Source organism: Myotis myotis, unplaced genomic scaffold (assembly GCF_014108235.1).
Source record: "Myotis myotis isolate mMyoMyo1 unplaced genomic scaffold, mMyoMyo1.p scaffold_m19_p_6, whole genome shotgun sequence".
Taxonomy (NCBI): domain Eukaryota; kingdom Metazoa; phylum Chordata; class Mammalia; order Chiroptera; family Vespertilionidae; genus Myotis; species Myotis myotis.
Genome location: NW_023416368.1, coordinates 15,949,490 through 15,967,176, shown reverse-complemented (window position 1 = coordinate 15,967,176; position 17,687 = coordinate 15,949,490). Strand labels below are relative to the sequence as shown.

General features: G+C 49.2%; 1 protein-coding gene across 2 annotated transcripts in view; it reads right to left on the bottom strand.

Moving 5' to 3' along the window:
• ADAM19 (ADAM metallopeptidase domain 19) overlaps positions 1-17,687 on the bottom strand; it is an 81,575-nt gene that overhangs the window by 24,747 nt on the left and 39,141 nt on the right. For both annotated transcript variants that reach the window (XM_036315271.1, XM_036315272.1), the window contains exons 5-8: positions 15,446-15,522; positions 5,834-6,026; positions 5,158-5,223; positions 382-453 (exon numbers count right to left, since the gene is read on the bottom strand). In XM_036315271.1, the coding sequence (XP_036171164.1) occupies positions 382-453; positions 5,158-5,223; positions 5,834-6,026; positions 15,446-15,522 (408 nt within the window). The remainder of the gene's footprint in view (positions 1-381; positions 454-5,157; positions 5,224-5,833; positions 6,027-15,445; positions 15,523-17,687) is intronic.

Below are 17,687 nucleotides of genomic sequence, written 5' to 3'. Positions count from 1 at the left end.
CAGCCAATCAATGATTCTCTCTCATCATTGATGTTTCTCTCTCTCCCTCTCTGAAATCAATAAAAAGTATATATATTTAAACAACCACAAAAAAGGAAGCCACCAGAAAATGAAAAATTCTCCAAAACCCTTGATTTAGGTCAACCCCTCTATTTTATCAATTCCAAACAAAACAAAACTTCAAGCCAAAAAAGATAAGTCACTTGGCTCCGGTCACATAGTTGAGCTTCGAGTTCACCTGCGCCGCTGAGGCACTGCTGTTCCCTCTCAGAGGCTGGCTGGGCCGGCCCGTCCGTTACACACGAGGCAGCTCAGGGGCCATGTGCTCGCCTGTCCTCTGAGTGCTGGCACCGTTCCCACAAAGTACACACCTGGTCTCACCTTATCAACATAATTGGCGATCTCGATGAGCTTGTTTTTGGTGGCTTCCAGATCTCGTCCATTCTTGGTAAACTAAATGGGACAAGCAGAACTAGGTAAGACGCCAGGGCCTCTCGCATAACCCCTCCCATGCCCAGTACTTGTCTCTGAACTAGTTTTTACTTGCTTCCATCTTCTATGAGCAGTCATTTTTACACAGCTGTCCCCCCGCCCCCTCAACACACACAGTGTCAGCTGAGGGAGAACAGAGCTGGATCACATCCATCCTGGTAGCCGCACCGACCAGTGCCCAGCACGGAGTAGGCGCGCCATGGTTGTACAGTGAATTGAATTCTCTTTCTCCAGCCCTTGAAGTCAACCTTGTTCTCCTATTCTCCAAAGGAGAAGGCCTCCCACAAACTCACTGGGCCTTAGAAGAGGGACCGATCTGACCCCTGCCTTGGGTATCATCCAACTTAAAGCCACCAACCCAGGGGTTTCAACAGGGCTCCTTTCATGTGATCGATCAGCAGTGGTCAAACTGTTGCTGATCGCCCGCTCTACACAAGGCACTGGACTCGGCATAGGTGTGAGATCCTGGTCCTAGCCTAGAGGAGCTCCAGTTACAACAGAGAGAGGGCCAGAAATAACAGCAGTGGCAGGTTCTGTATCGAAGGGGCATATAACTGAAATGGACTGAGAAAACATGGACAGAAATCATGGCCACAGGAGGCCACAGGAGTGCTACAAAGCGAGTGCTGGTATCGAGGATCATAAGACCCGGGCTTTGTCTGGCACGCCACTCAGATGGACTGGCAGTGCCTTCTACGGTGAGAAGAATCCTGAGACTGCATGGGGCTTGGCAGGAAAGAGTGCGGTGCCCGATTGGAAATGTCCGCCATGGGTACCAGGAAGAAGGCATTTCATGATGCAGCCTCACATTTATCCTTCCTGCTTCAAAAGGATCGGCCTCTTTCAGCTGCAATGAAGGAAAGCTTCGCCGTGTAAAGATAAAATCTGCCACAAGTGACCTAAATTTGCAAGCGATGGGCATGTCCTGTCTGCTATCATTGTTACACAGAATGTGGGTACCTAGCTCATTTATCTTGTGTACACAACTATATATGCTACTTCAATTCCAAACCTCCACGCCCTTCCTCCACCTCCTTCAGCAAGAATAGCCAAACAAGAAATAAAGGACATCCAGGTAAAACTCTCAAGGATACTGGTTGTGATGGGTGTGTCTCTGCCATGACACAGGGGAGAAAACCACCCTTTCCTATTCTTCCACTGCACTGACTTTCCTGGGCTTCCTGGGAGCTGTCACTCATCTGAACTGTCAATCACCTCACTTTCACTAGTGTTTTCTAAGAGTTCAAGTCAGTATCAGGCATTGTGACTTAGCCTTTACGAGGTGTTAATCCTGAAGCTTCTCATTATAAAGTCATCCCATTTCTAAATTGGTCTCACTGCACAGAAAGTATGGCAGGATGTAGTGAATATTTACTATAAAATCAGTCCTATTTTATTGCCTTTCTAATATATTGCTCCTACCTTCAAGCAACTGTCTGATAACACCACCGCCATTTAAGGAATGTACCGTGTCATCTAGAAGAGTCTCAAGCAGGAGCCAGCAAACTTTTTCTTAAATGGGCAGACTGTAACTATTTCCGGCTTTGCATCCATATTGTCTCTGTTGCATCGACTCAACTCTGCCATTCTAGCTCAGCCATGGACAATACTCGCAGCAGTAGGCATGGAAGTGTTCCGGTAAAACTTTGCTTACAAAAACGTGTGGGCTGGATCTGACCATGGGTTGTAGCTTGCAGACCCCTGATCTATAGAAAGGACTGTCTTAACCTTATACTTTCTAGGTGATAAGAAAGTAAAACACAGTGTGTCACCTGGCCTTTCCCAACGGCCTCACATGCCGCCTACATCATGCAAGTTCTTGGCATTCCCGCTCTTCCAGCTGTCCTGCCCCTTCTGCCACACCCCATCTTGCTCTTCCCTCTCCTGGATTTCCCATTTTGCCCGAGGACGAGGACTTAAGCTGAGCCCACCCAGGTGCTCCCACCCAGACCCAGGGAGCGAGCAGCTGCTTAGTCAGTTTTACTGCTGACAATACTCGCTCTCGTTCTGCTCCCTCTCCCTCTCCCTCTCCCTCTCCCTCCCTCTCCTCCCACTCCCTCTCCCTCTCCCTCTCCCTCCCTCTCCTCCCTCTCCCTCTCCCTCTCCCTCTCCCTCCCTCTCCTTCTCCATCTCCCTCTCTCTTAGCAGCAACAGCAGCACTATCCCTGCCTCTGCTCCCTGTGCAGCCCAGAGGAGGAGCTTGGCCTGTCTAAGCACCAGGTTGTAAATCACAGATAAGGCCGCCCTCCTCCTCCCTGCCTTCCCATCCTTTCAGATTAATTGTCAGGAATACATTTCTGCCAGCAGAGGCCGAGGCCAAGAGGCCGCTGGGAGAGGGAGTGGGGGAGAGGTGGCGAGGGGGAGGGACTTGTGAGCCTGAGAACCAGCACGGCCTATTGTATCCCCTATTCCACCCCTCCCATGACTCATTCAAACCCCAGGACCCTGAGAAATAAGCAAGTTCCCGTCTCCAGGCAGCGCTCCCCAGGCAGCACAAGCCCGCCTGTCTGTCAGGAACGCCTGCCTGGCTGCTGCTGAAGGCAGCCCCTCTGAAAAAAGATGGTGGCCCAGGCGACACCTTAGTCCTGAAGGCACCCTGAGCAGCCAGTTTTCCTTGTGGGTGTTTTCTGCGACCCTGGAGGTCAAGAGACTAAAGATGCCCAATCCCTTCCCTGCCCCCGCTTCTCTGACTTGCAGAGACTCACATCCAGTGGGTTTTAAAACCCTGCCCAGGATTCCTCTGGGGAGAGTGCAGGGCTGCAGGGGAGGGTCCCCCACCTTTATAACAGAGTGGCTGTGTTTCTATATGCTTAACTCCTGGGTCCCAGGAGCTTTCCTCTGAACAAAGGATTCTGTGACTGAAAAAAACTGGTTCATGACACTATAGTGGATGATTTCAGATGCAAAGTTAAAATGAAAACGTCCTGGAGTCAGAAGAGCTCAGCTCTTCCAGCAACCCTCCCACTAGGGGCCAGTGAGGGTTGCCGCCTCCCATGACCCTGGGACCTTGGCCTTTGCATCAGCTTTAGATCCTGACCCCACCGTTCCCCATCCCACACATACACACACCAGTCTTCGGAAAGGAAAACAAAAGGGGGAGAAGAGGCTGCTAAAAACCAATACCAACAGCAATTAAAAAGCAAAACTCTTCTCAAAGCAGAACACGATGTTCTCGGACCTGGAATGCCCTTCACCTCCACCACTCTGCGCAGTTAACATCCTGTCCTTTAGGACAGCTCAAGGCCACCTCCTCCTGCCACTGACCCACGAAGGCAGGTTGTCCGGCCTGGAATCTAGTGTCCTTCCCACTACCCTGCACTGCCTCCAGGACCTGAGCTCTGGGACTGTGGACCAGGTAGAGCGGCCTTGGAAGGAAGCCCTCTGGGGAGCTGGTAACTAAACCACTTGGACGGGGTATGAGACAGACTGGAGCTTGGATAAGCCTCGGTCTCAGGGAGCCCCAGGCGAGCATGCAGCGAGCGTAGAGCCCAGCGAGTGCTCAGCTGCTCATGTTTTCCATGCCCAGAAGATGTGCTTAGCTATGTGGTCAAGTCGCTACATAAAGTGAGAACTGGAGGTAAAATACGGCGAATTTGGGCAAATAGGAGCACTGGGGCTTGAACCCATTCTTTGGGTGTCAACTTCAACCTCACCACCTTGGAGAAGCTTTGCCAGTTTCCAAAGCCACCGTGTTGGAACCCTCATTGTCTGCATTTCTAATCCTCTGCAACGGAACATCCTAGCAGTTACCACGCCTGGAACCAGTATGCAGTTCCCTGTGGGTGTTGTCAGCTCTGTGACTCCAGGGGCAGGTCTGTCTATATCTCTTGGGGCCAAGTTCTGTGAGTGCTATGATTGGCACATAAGAGAGAATCGAGACATCACGGACGAATAAATGAAATGAAAGAGAGAGATGAGTGTTCATCAAATCTTAAAGGTCAAGGCCTGCGAGAACCTGTCTAGTTTGAGGAATATGGAAGTAAAGGCCAAACAGCTAGTCCTTTGCGTCAAAAGTTCTCCAACTTGCCTGTGTATTGGAATCACCCAGAGGGCTTGTTAAAACCTAGATTGCTGGACCCCAGCCTGTCCACAGCTCAGGATGCAGTTCTAAGGTACAGCCCAGGAATTGGCATTTTTCACAAGTTCCGGTGCTACCAATACCACTGGTCCAGGGACTACATTTTGGGAACCACAGCTTCGGGTTTTCATTTAGTGCCAACCTGATTATAAAAATGGACCCATACATGGGCAAGAAAATTGTATTAAGTCTGATGACTCAGAATACACCTATTATCTGTGCCAAAAAAAAAAAAAAAATGTTTTTTAAATTTCTATCAAGAATTCACAGACTCCTCAAGAATAAGCACCAAAACCTAGAAGTCCTCAGACCCAGTCTAAGAAATGGTAATCCCACTAATGCAATTGCACTGTTTTTTGTTGTTTTTTTTATCTGATGAATGTATCAGGCTAGAAGAGACTTTCCTTGTTTTTCTCCTCCAACCATGTTTAAAACAGCCAAAAGAGCCCTTGGTCAGAGTTAAGGTCAAAATCCTATGACGAACGGGAGAAAGACGAGTGCTTCAGCATTCCCCCAAAGCAGTTGGAAGCGTGGGATGGAAGCTATTAAAAGAGCAGTTCTGCTGAAAGCCACTGCCTCCCCCTTACCTCCGCAGAATCAGCCACGATGTAGAGCTCCACGTACTTCATGTAGTTCAAGTCTTCCCTTTTTATCTGGGAAGGAGAGACAAGCACATCAGAGCCTGTAGAAATGGTGACGTGGCCTCATTTCAAAACAGTGGTGCTAGTTTAATTTTGTACGTGGGCACGTGGGCCAGCTCCAGCCTTGGTCACCATCCCCCTCAGTGCCCCCTCCGCCTGCCATGTTGGGTACCGCCGGTAGTTGCTCTGGGACACTGGGTCCTGTCCTCTAGTCCCAGCTGCCTAGCCCAGGAAGGTCAGAGGCCAACACACGGTGTGTGGGACATGCTGACATCAAGTTCCCCCAAACCATTTAAACCACATACCTCTATAAGTAAACAAACACTTTGGGCATCAGGTTAAGAGGCTATCCAAAAACGGGAAGTATAGGTTTTCCCCCCTCACATTGTGAAGTTTCTGAAATTAGCATCTCAGAGTATTTTAGATGTAGTAGTGTTTTCCCCAAAGCACTATTCTATCAAATACAAGGGTAACCCACACTCAACGATGACTCGGAATGAAAAAAAAGCTATTTACTCCTTTTAGCCATCTCCCTTGACTTCAGAATTACCCCTGGATCCAAAGTAAGGGCCCTCAGAGGGGACAAGCCTATCCCGAGGTGACTCCCGCACCGAGAACTCACCCGGTGAGGTCGTTTCTTGATCTGGTTTGTAAACTGAAAGCCCCAGTCCCTGCTGGTGTTTCCAGAGTGCTCGAACCCACAGTTCCCGGGAGGCAGCTTGAGATGTTCAGATCTGTAAATAAGGTGGTGGCCCCCACTGTCGGGGAGGGGCTCGATGATGTAGCTGAGGTTACTGTTCACCACAATCAGTCCTCTGTCAATAGGATAAACAGAATCTCTGGTTAAAGACTGAGGCCCTGGAAAAGTCCCTTGCTCAGGACTCAGTTTCCCCACATGCAAAATGGCACCATTGATTGTGATCACTGGTTCTTTTTGTTTGTTTGTTAATCCTCACCTGAGGATATTTTTTCCATTGATTTTTAGAGAAAGTGAAAGGGAGGGAGGGAGGTGGAGAGAGAGAGAGAGAGAGAGAGAGAGAGAGAGAGAGAGAGAGAGAGAGACATAGATGTGAGAGAGACACATTGATTGGTTGCCTCCCACAGTGCCCTGCCGATCAAACCTGCAACTCAGGTACGTGCCCTTGACTGGGAATAGAACCTGCGACTCTTCAGTGCATGGGCCAACGCTCTAGCGACTATGCACAAGGGCCAGGGCTAACCACTGGTTCTTAACCTTATTATGGAGTCATGCACCCTTTGGCGAAAAGCTGAGGCAAGCTCAGACTTCCTCCCCAGAGAAATGTGCATGTGTGTAAATGTGGTACACACTTTCAGGTACTAAAGCTTATCACAGAGAAGCTCAAAGGTTCTAAAAAGGCTGGAACAGGCACGGTTAATAGTTACAAATGTGGTAGGACCAGGATTCCAAAAAGCTTCCCAAACCCAAATATGGCATATGGTAAGTCATAGGTCAAAACTTTATGGACTCAGTAGAAGATGGTATGCTGACCAGAGGAAGAACACTGGCCTGGAGGTGAGACCTGGTCTTACCTCCAACATGAAATTGCCAAATGCTCTTCCACAGACTCTCTTAAATAATTCTGAGCCTCAGTTTTCCCAGGTGCAAGTGCAAATGGTAATTTACTAACTCGTGGGGACTCTTGGGATGATTAAATGGGATGACAAGTATCTTTGTCCTTGGAAACCAGAGTTGGAGGCATCACCGATGGCATTCCTTCTAGCCCCAACTTGCCCATGTCAGCAAGGCAGCTCTTTGGTAAAGTGACATCCACAACCAAGAATGTGTGTCTACTCTTTCTCTTGATTGTAGACACTAGCTTTGAACGCAGAATAAAGATATATTTGTTCATTATATTTACTCACTGAGCCCTTACTCTGGACTAGATGTAATCTAGACATGATCCCTGTCTTCGAGTAATTTGCAGCCCACTGGAGGACAGACATTCATTCCACAAATATTTCCCGAGCCCCTGCTATGGGCCAGGCATCCTGCTAGTTGCTGAAGATGGCATAGCGAACAAAACAGACAAAGTGCCTGCCCTCGTGGAGCCTGGGGTCTGGACATGGGAGTGAATCACTACGGTACATAACAGAGACAGCAAGGTTTCATCACCCAACACTGGTGGATTGGACGCAGCTGCCTGAAGGGCTGCATCAGTGAGGTGAGAAGAGTGCTACGACTTATTATGGATCACTATTGCAAATAATCAGTGGAAGGGTGAGTAGCCCTGGCCAGTGTGGCTGGAGCATCGCCCCATACACCAAAAGGTCACAGGTTCGATTCCAGGTCAAGGCCCATACCCAGGTTTTAGGTTCAATCCCCAGGCAGGGTATGTACGGGAGGCAACCAGCTGATGTTTCTCTCTCCCCCTCCCCCTCCCTTGTCTCTCTAAAATCAATAAAAACATATCATTGGGTGAGGATTAAAAGAACTTAAAATAATCAATGGAAGAATGAGTAGAAGCCCATTTGCCATCCTTGATGCAGTGACATGACTACAAGGGAATGCACCCAGGACTCCGGGGGACGAAGAAACCCAGCACTGAGCCCAGGGGCCCCGACAGCATTTCATGTACTCCAAAACCTCAGGCTCTCATCCATCCAGAAAACGCACAAGTTAAATGATCTCCATGTCAGTCTTTGCCACTCCAAGTTCAAAGGACCTCTCTCTTCAGCTGTGTTGGCTTCCAGCCCCACCCGAGCGCCTCAGGACCCCACCCAGGTTCTGCCCTTTGGGGAGAGCCTGTGATGCTCTCAGGAGAGACACGCCAGACTGATCAGCAGCAGCCCTTCCTGGAACCATCCCTGCCTGACCTCATTCCGGGTCCGGAGCCTGGCGGCTTCCAGGCGGCCTCGCCCAGGCTGACACAGCAGTCCCAGAGCTATCTGCAGCTGCCCACTGGTGGGACACCCAAGGTGCTCCCTGGACAGCTAGGGGTGGGAATGGGGCAAAGAGCAAGGGTCACATCCGCTCCCAACCCCAGACAGGAAAGGGCACAGGGCAGAGCTGCTACGGGCATCCTGTTCCCAAACTATCTCTCATCTCGGCTGACCAAGGCCCTTCCCGTCACCTCAGTTTCCCCCGATGGTTATGAACTTTGCAAACACAGAGGGCTGGACCACAGACCAGCTAATGCCAGTGTGCAGGTCAGGTTGGGCTGTGGAGATAACACCCAGTGAATGGAAAGTTCCAGGTAGGGATTGGGGCAAGTTCCAGAGGAGCTGACGGGGCATCACTTGGATAGGCCTCTGGGCCAAGTGGACAGAGATGATGCCAAAGTTTAGTGCAGGGTGAACATTAATAATCACGGTGATTATAAATGAGTGAGCCTTTGCTAAGGGCCAGGCACTGTGCTGAGTATTTTACTCAGCACACCAGCTTCCATGATCCTTACAAACATTATCCCCATTGTGCAAATGAGAAAACTAAGACTCAGCGAGGTTAAATAACCAACCCAAACTCACACAGGTAGCAAGGACCTAAGCAGTCTGGCTCCAGCTCCCACGACCTTAACCATGGCACTGTAGAGTGGGTCAGAAAGGTATCCCCAGATTACAGATGGCTACAAATGTCAGGCACCAGCACCCTCAGCCGGCCCATCTGAAGACACCATCTCTTATTTCATTCCCACATCAACGCTATGAGGCACCACCATGGGTCCCATTTTATAGACGAGGAAACTGAGCCCCAGAGAGATTAAGTAACAAGCTCTTATGAGATTGGGGCCAAAGATTCAAGGTCTGGTAGATTCTGGACACCATGCCCTTAACCTCTACGCTGTCTCCAGCAGTGAGTTCCAAACCTATGGGTCAGAGTTTGCTAGGATCAGAGCTCGCAGAGTTCTATACTAGAACATTCTACGGAGTGCATTATAAACACAAATGTAGGAATGTTGGATTCTACAAGCCTGGGTATTGTTACATAACAAGTCCCACAGTAATTCCTTGCACAGCCACACTCGGGACTGCAGCCTGGAGCCCGGGCTGTGCAGCAGGGGCGCAGCTCTCACAAAGCTCCTAGCAATTCTGTTTCAGGGAGAGGGCAGATGACAATCTGAAAAACACAGGCTCAGAAGGACACTGGAAGTCCTCCCAACAATAGGACTCTGTGGCCCTCCCTTCCCCCCCCCCCCCCCGAGTTGTAGCCCCTGGTGACTCACCCCATGTCACAGTTGCAATCCTCCCAGACTGCCTGGGGTCGGGGGAGAGGATGGCACAAGTCCCAGCACCTCACAGCCAACCCCAGCTTTGACAGCAGGGGATTTCTAAGAATCTAGTTCCTGGAGTCCTCCCCCATCACCACCCTCAGGTCCTGCTGACTGCCCTCCTGTGAACACTCACCAATTGTTTATCCTTCCAGCAGCCTCGGTTGATCTAATTTGCTAAATATAAGCATGGCGGAGTTTCACCAGGGGCATGGGAGGGGGCCCGGCGGCTGGGACCTCACAAGCTATTCTCCATTCTGCTCCCCATCCTATCCCTCATTGCTAAGCGCTTGATACAAAGGAAATTGCACAGAGGAACCCTGGCAGGGCAGGGCAGGGCAGGCTGACAGCAGCCGATTGGGGTTTGACCCCTGAGTGACTGCAGGACTGGTCCACTGGCATCCTTCAAGGAACTAAGCAAGACTGCTTCCGGGGAACTTGTCCATTCAGAGCTAAACCCAAGGGGACACACCCTGCCTCCCTACATCCCCAGCGGCCCTAGGAGGTAATCTCCCTATTACCCCTTCCTTCCTCCCCCTTAACCCCAATTTGCATCCAAGTGAGGAGTTAGGAGGAGCTTCAAAGGTTGCATAGAAGGGAGGAAAGGAGGCAGACAGGTGATGTGCTCACCCCGGGGTGGCACATGTGAAGAGCATGGCCTGGGGTGAGGCACGTCTGGATTCGAATTCTAGCTCTGCTATCTCCTAGCTGTGTGGTAAGTCACTCAACAACGCTGCCCATCTCCCAAGGTTGCTATGATAATTGACGGAATAGGCAATGCTTACTAACAATCAACGTAACATTAAAAAGAATAGCATATATTACACAGGGAGGGCACAGAGCATTTTATTTGATAGCCGTTCGACGCATGTGTATGGAGAACCTACAATTGTCAGGAACTATTGCAGGCACTGGGGATGCAGCATGATGGGAAAAAAGGTCCCCACTCTCAAGGAGATTGCACCCATCACCCAGTGATGTCACTATTGTTCCCATTTTACAGGTGAGAAAATTTGAGGCCGGAGAACTGAAGCAAACTGTCAGGTTTTGAACCAGGAATTGTCTGATTCCAGTCTACACATGTCACAATTTCATGGTACTCCCTATGAGGACTTACTCTGCGCCTGACTCAGAGGTAGCACTTACCATCCATTCTGCATAAGGAGGGCCAGGCATTCAAAGGAGAACGGGCTTTGCCGCTCCTCGGCAGAGGCAGGCCGGTATGGACTGGTTGTCTGCTTATGAGCCACCTCCTTCTGTGCCAGGTGCCACCACCCTGAGATTCTGCCCACTCTCTCTGCAGAGCAGAACTTCCCACGCTGAAGGAAGTGGTCTGGTCTACCCTCCTTTATCAGGTGAGAGGAACCAAAGCCCAGAGAAAAAGGAACTTGCCCGAGTAGTAAGTTACTGTTGGGGCAGAGGGCAGATCCCAGGTTTCCTGATCAGGCTCATTGCCTGTGGCGGGGCCCAGACACCATCCCCAACCCCCTCCCAGGACTCAGCGGCCTCCTGGGCACCATCTATAGAACAGAGTAAGGACCACAGGGAGGCACCAGCCCCGCCAAGACAAAGCTAAGGAGAAAATGAAATAGGGAGAGAAAACTCCGAGATCACATGGCAGGAGGTGTGGAGCCAGATCAGAAACTCAGGTGCCTTCCAGGCTGTCATGCACCCTTCCCATGCATACGCTTCTGTTCATCCTCAGCCTCACACGGAACCGAGTCCAACCACAGTGAGTGTGGGGCCTAGAGTTTTGAGGACGGGTCTGTTATAAGAGTAATGCATCAAATAGATCACTCCAGATGACCTACTGTGTTTCTGACAGACTTTAGTACATAAGAAACTATACCAGAAATTAGTACATAAGAAACCATGCAGCCATTAAAAGAATTAGATAGATCTATGTATGCCTAACACATAATGTTAAATTGAAACAAAATTAAATGATGGAAAGAGATTTGACTTGGGGTGGTGAACACAATGCAATATACAGATAATTATTATAGAATTGTACACCTGAAATCTATATTAATTTTATTAACTAATGTCACCCCCATGAATTCAATTTTAAAAAAGAAAAAGAAATCAAATCAGTTTAAGGAAATTGTTTGACTATAGAGTAGAACTCATGAGGACAAGATGTGGATAGATAAGTATGGAATATTTGAAGTCATCTATTAATTCTACAGAACTTGCTATGTAAACTTTGTGATTTCTACTTATTTTAAATATAATTTTTTGTTAAATGGAAAAAATTACAGAATGGTAAGTATGGGGTAATCTCATTTGGATTAAAAAATAATATATATGTATAACATACATACAATATACACACAATTATATATTTCAATTATATATACACCCAACAGTGATTACAGGTGGGGAATGGGATTGGTTGAAAGGGTGGACAGAAGAAAGAACTTTCACTTTTTTCATTTTACACTTCTGCATTATTTGAATGTTTGACACACTAATTAACTATGTAATGACAATTCTTAATAAGCAGTTTCTTTAAAAATAAGTTGACCAATCAAATTTTAAAAAATATTTTTACTGGAATCAATATCTCTCCTCCTGACAGTCAGTGAGCTAGGGACACACACACTCACACACACGCAGTGCCTCCCACATCCCACAGGTTCAATCAAGAACATTTCCACCCCATGCTGCCTAGACTTCTTCACAAATAACCATCGCTCCTTACATTTCTACTCTGTGTTGGTTTGCCAAGCATCCTGTGGACATTTAGAGGATGAGCTCTTCATTGGAGACAGACTTGATGGGTATGGACACCCGAAATTCATAACAAAATGCTGTAGCATTTTGGGGGTGTAGTTTATAAGTATCCATAGCTTCCACTCAATTCTCAAAGGGGTCAGTGGCCCAAATAAGATGACAAAAGCACTTCGTTACATGTCTATGTTCTTTTTTTGTAAGGAATATTTCCAACAGGAAACACAGGACACTGATAACCATGCCCACCTCTTAGAAGGGAAGATTCTGTAAATTCGGGGTAAGAGACCTACCTTTCATTGTACACTCTTGTACTATCTGAATTTTTTTTTTTACTATGGTCATATATTACTTCTTCAATTGAAGTAGCTCAAAGAACTGGTTGGAGGGAAGAGGGGGGGCCTAGCAACCATCTAGAAACTCAGCTGAATTCCTCTGTATCTGAAGAATCCACTTGGTATAAGTCCTACCTACTTTCTCCAATCACAGAAGCATGTTTCCAGGAGAAGCTCAATTGCTAAAAGATTTTCCATTGCGACATCGCTTTATGAGCCAGGGTCGGGGGGGGGGGGGGCGGGGGCGTGGACGACTTGAGTGCTACACGGGTCTGAAGGCTGCAGCTGCCGCAGCTGCTCCTTCCCAAGTCCGAATGGAGCCATCTGGCACGAGTCTCCAGCTCTTAAATCAGTCGAGTCCACAGTCACCCTTGGTTGCTTAAGGTGTGCAGAGAGACGGCTGGGAAAGGAAGGCGGGTGGACCCCACCAGAGGGAAGCATGCAAAACAGAAACACATGGGCGGCTCACCCGGTTTCCCCCTGTCGGCCTGGCTGCAGGAATGATTTACAAGAGGCCAAGCCAACTTCCCACCACTCCAGACCAAGGGGACAGAGGAAGAGGCGGAGAGATGCAAGTCACACCTGCATGCTCCCTTTCCTGCTTCTTGGGAAAAACGGTTGTTTACTTGCGGACTGCAGGTGGCCTTGGCTGGGCCTGTAAACACCACCGGGAGGCCGGTTGGCTCAACCAAGACACTTGAGTAGGGGGACTGGAGGACACTGTTATGGCCCAGCCAAAGCTTGTTTCCTGCCTAATTCCCTCTGGCTGACTCACCACGAAGCCCTACAGAGCAGACATGGTCCAATTTATAAACGAACACGTGGGATCTGCAGCCTTGCATTTGCATGTGGGCCTAGGTAAATCTGAGCAGTTTCACTGTCATAAAATGGTGTAAGACGACAATAATTGCATATGCCTGTACAGTTAACATAGCACATCTCATTCTCTACCGTGCCAGTCGTTGATGCCCATTTTACAGAAGAGACAACTGAGAAAAGTACTTTTCAATGCCTGTCTTTCTGCCATCTGTGTAGGGCATGGGCAGAGAGCAAGCACTCACTATTAATATGCTGAATAAAAGAAACAATTATTGAATGAATCAGTTGACAGAGAAGAAGGGCACACAGTGGAAAAACCTACTGGATCGTAAGAGGCAGTCATGTGCATAGCTTCCCAATTCTGCCTGCGGTATCGTCATGCTGTCTAGTTTAAGTTGCTCATGGTGGGAATAGCTTTACCAGCATATTGGCAGATGATACACATCAGGGCTTTTTCTTTTTCTTTTTTTTCCCCATAGAGACAGTGTATCAACACATTAGGTATAGATATCACGTTAAAACCCAGGAAATTAGCCTGACTGGTGTAGCTCAGTGGTTGTGCATTAATCTGTGAACCAGGAGATCACTGTTCGATTCCTGGTCAATCCCTAGTAGGGGGTGTACATGAGGCAGCCAATCAATGATTCTCTCTAATCACTGATATTTCTCTCTTCCCTCTCCCTTTCTCTCTGAAATCAATAAAAAAATATATATTAAAACAAAAAAACAGGCAATTAAATTTTCAGATCATCTCTTTTCCAAAAGAAAGGGAGTGTGGGAAGAGTCTAAACAAGTGGTATTTACTACTTCAATATACATGTACAGGTCCTACTATATGCAAAGCACTCAGGTAGGCTGGAGAAACAGATATTGGAGATAGAATTTATACTGTCAAGGAGCCTACATTCTCAGGGACAAACTGTACTGGGCACACTGGGGGATCTTGGTAAAATGCAGATTATAACCCAGTAGGTCTGGGTGGAACCAGAGACACTGCATACTGAACCCGCTCCCAGGTGACACTGGCCCTCTGCAAGCCATACCCAGGAAGCAAGGATCGAGGAGGTGACTGGGTGCTCCTATGTGACAGCCAGTTGTACACATTAGGTATCTCTTAACCCATCTAATGAGGATGACACTAGGAATATAGTCCCTTTATCCTCATTTTACAAATGAGACAGACCATCAAGACCCAAGGTCACCCGGCAGGTAAAGGGCCACTGGCTCACACCCAGGTAGCCTGACCCAGAGAATGAAGAGTCACTCTCTCTCCCACATGCCTCCTAGGCGGAACTTTTCAGTTAACTTTCTGTCTTGAACATTACCCTTGCTTCTCCTTTCTCTTCCCGTCCTTTCTTTTCGCTACTGCCTATTTCATATTTTTGCCACCTATAAGTACTCTACCAGAGAAGAGCCAAGCGGAAGTGGGAATAAATGCTCCAACTCAGTTTCAAGTGTGTGGACCCCATCATTTATATTCTACATTCTGATGCTTTGACATCTGCTCCCAGGGTTAGCCAATTCTTTGAGACAGTAAACTCGCCAGTGAGCATGCATTTCAAATGTGGCTTTCATCCTCTGGGCCACTATCCCCCTGCCCTGTTCACCCCAGGCCAGGTTCCAGACAACTAGGGACAGCCCCTGAGCCCCAGATCCCACGGAAATTATTGAAACTAATCCCAAGCCTTGCCTGTTTCTTCCTGCAGAAACCGCAATGAAGACTCTTGCCACATCTCCCTTTCTCCCGCTGCCTCCTGACTGACCCCTGTGCTTTCGGTATGCCCTCTACCCCCCGCCCCATACATGCATACACGCACGCACGCATGCACGCATGCACTCACGCATGCATGCACAGCAAGCCCCCTTGGGATCTTGAGTACGGCCAACTGTCTCTTCAGGGGCAGTCGACCCTCTCCTGCTCCGATGCTTCATCATACCTGAGTATCACTGAAACCCAAGAGCCTCAGTTCATTCCCAAGCTCGGCCCTTCTCACAACTGGCTAGCATGCACACCCAATGGACAGCTTCTCAAGGCCCCTGCCCAAGGCCAGCCCTGCTGTCCTGAGAATCCCACTCCTGGGAGAGAGCCAGGTGTTCCCCGGCACTGTCAGGGCCTCTTACCTCATTCCTCGGCAGGTGCTGAGCGTGACACTGGACTCCTCCGCCTTCCTCACCGTCCCATGGTAAAAGCAGTGATCCTAGCCAGGAGAAAGGGAGGCCAGGCCCAGCAATGTTAACGTCCCGTGAAGGTCACGGAGGATCGTATTGTAGCCTAACCTGACAACCTGCAGACAGCTTTCCAAGCCTCCATTTTACTTGATCCTCATCATAGTCCTGGGAGGTGGGATGGGGCAGATGTCATCGTCCCCAATGAACAGACGAAGAAGCTGAGGCTCAGAGGAGCACAGAGGTTTGCCGCAGGTCCCTCTGCTAGTGCGGGACCAGGATTTCAGAGCCAGTGCAGAGTTCTTTCCATGATATTGGCCTCAGGAACACTGGCTTCTGAAGAGCCTGCCTCCCCACTAGAGGCACCTGTGACCCCCTGTAGCAGGGGTGGGGAACGTCCAGCCCTCAGGCCGTATAAGGTCCCTGAAATCATTTGGTCTGGCCCTGCCAAGTCATTAGGGGTGAGTTAATGAAATGTTTGACCAAATATAGCAGGCTAATTTTTAAGTTGATAATTTTGTATGGCCCACGAATGATGTTATAAAGGTCCAAATGGCCCTTGGCAGAAAAACGGTTCCCCACCCCTGCTCTATAGGGTTGAAGAGTGTCCCCCCCAAAATCATGTCTACCCAGAACCTCAGAATGTGGTCATATTTGGAAGAGGAACTTTGCAGATGTAATTAAGTTAAGATGAAGTGATACTAGACTGGTGTGCTTTTAAGAAGAGGCAGGGATTAGAGTGATGAAGCTACAGGCCAAGGAGCACCAAGGATGGCCAGGGGCCAGCAGAAGCTAGAAAGAGGCCAGGAAGGATTCTTCCCTAGACTACAGAGGGAGCGTGGCCCAGCCGACACCTAGATTTTGGACTTCTAGCCTCCAGAACTATGAGGGAATCCATTTCTGTTGTTTTAACCTCCAAGTTCATGGTGCTTTGTTACAGCAGCCCTAGGAAATGGAGAGACCCAGCTTTTCTGTACCTCCCTGAATCCCTGCATGCCTGAACTTGGCACCTACACCCGTGGACGCCAGAGGCCCGATGCTGCTCTCTAGTCAGTGTGTCTCAGGGCCATGTGGCCTCCCAACCCAGCTGGATTCCTCCGTGACTATAAACATCTGTGGAGCACTGCTGTGTGCCAGGCCCCGGGTGAGGCCCCAGAGACACAACAATGAACAAACAGCGCTCCAGCTTCAGTGGGACTCACGGTCTGGTGAGAGCCAATCTTCACGAAAAAGCCACACAGATATAATTACAAACCAGGAAGAGTGGCTCGAAATAAAGGTTGGAGATGCCAGCAGAGGGGTTTATAAGTAGGGCAACCAGAGAATTTAGGAGGCAAACCAGGACACTGCTGAGAGGGCTACAGAGGGTGCAAACCAGACAGAGGGTGCAAACCGGGACTGTCCTGGGCACAGTGAGGGGTGGTAACAAAGGGCCATCGCTACAAGCTCCTTCCCAATCGGTTGAGAGAGAGAAGCTGGTCAGAAGAGAGAAAAGGTAACCCCCAGGGCAGAGCCAGGTCCTGATCAGGTAGGTGTTAGGAAGGATATAAACGGGAAGCTTCCTCCCCCACTCACCACAACACCCTGGGGCTGAGCAGTCCCCGCAACCCACCAGCAGGATGTTCCTTGGTACCCAGCAAGGAACATGTGACGTAGGTGACAGCGACCCATTCGACCCATTCTCTATCTTCTCTGGCTCCATCTCCTGCCCAGGGCTATTTAATTAATAGCCTAATAATTAAACCTGAGCATTCAGGCCAGGTTTAAATGCAAGCTCCATACCGACCAGCTATGTGAACAATTGCACAACCTCTGTCTGACCTCAAGTGCTAACTCCAGGGGTGAATGCAAGGTTACTGGCCCGGGGCAGCCGGCAATAAACATTAGTGATCCTTTGTCAAAGGCAGAATGTGGCCTCGAGGGAGTGGCAAGCCCCACAACGGACTGAATCTTTGGCCTGTGCTGTGCCAATTCTATGCCCTGCCCAGCTGAGCCATGCAGCCAGGTCACAGTGGGCGAGCCAGGCTGGCACTCCACTCAGGGTCAATCTCAGTCCGGTGCTCTGTCACCTGCTCAGACACAATCTGCTACCCGTAGGGTGGCTCCTCCCCCATTCATGCCCAGGCAGTCAGGAGGAGGCAGTTAAGGATTTGAAACAAGTCAGATCCCGACCTTTAGTGGGGCACAAAGGAAAGCC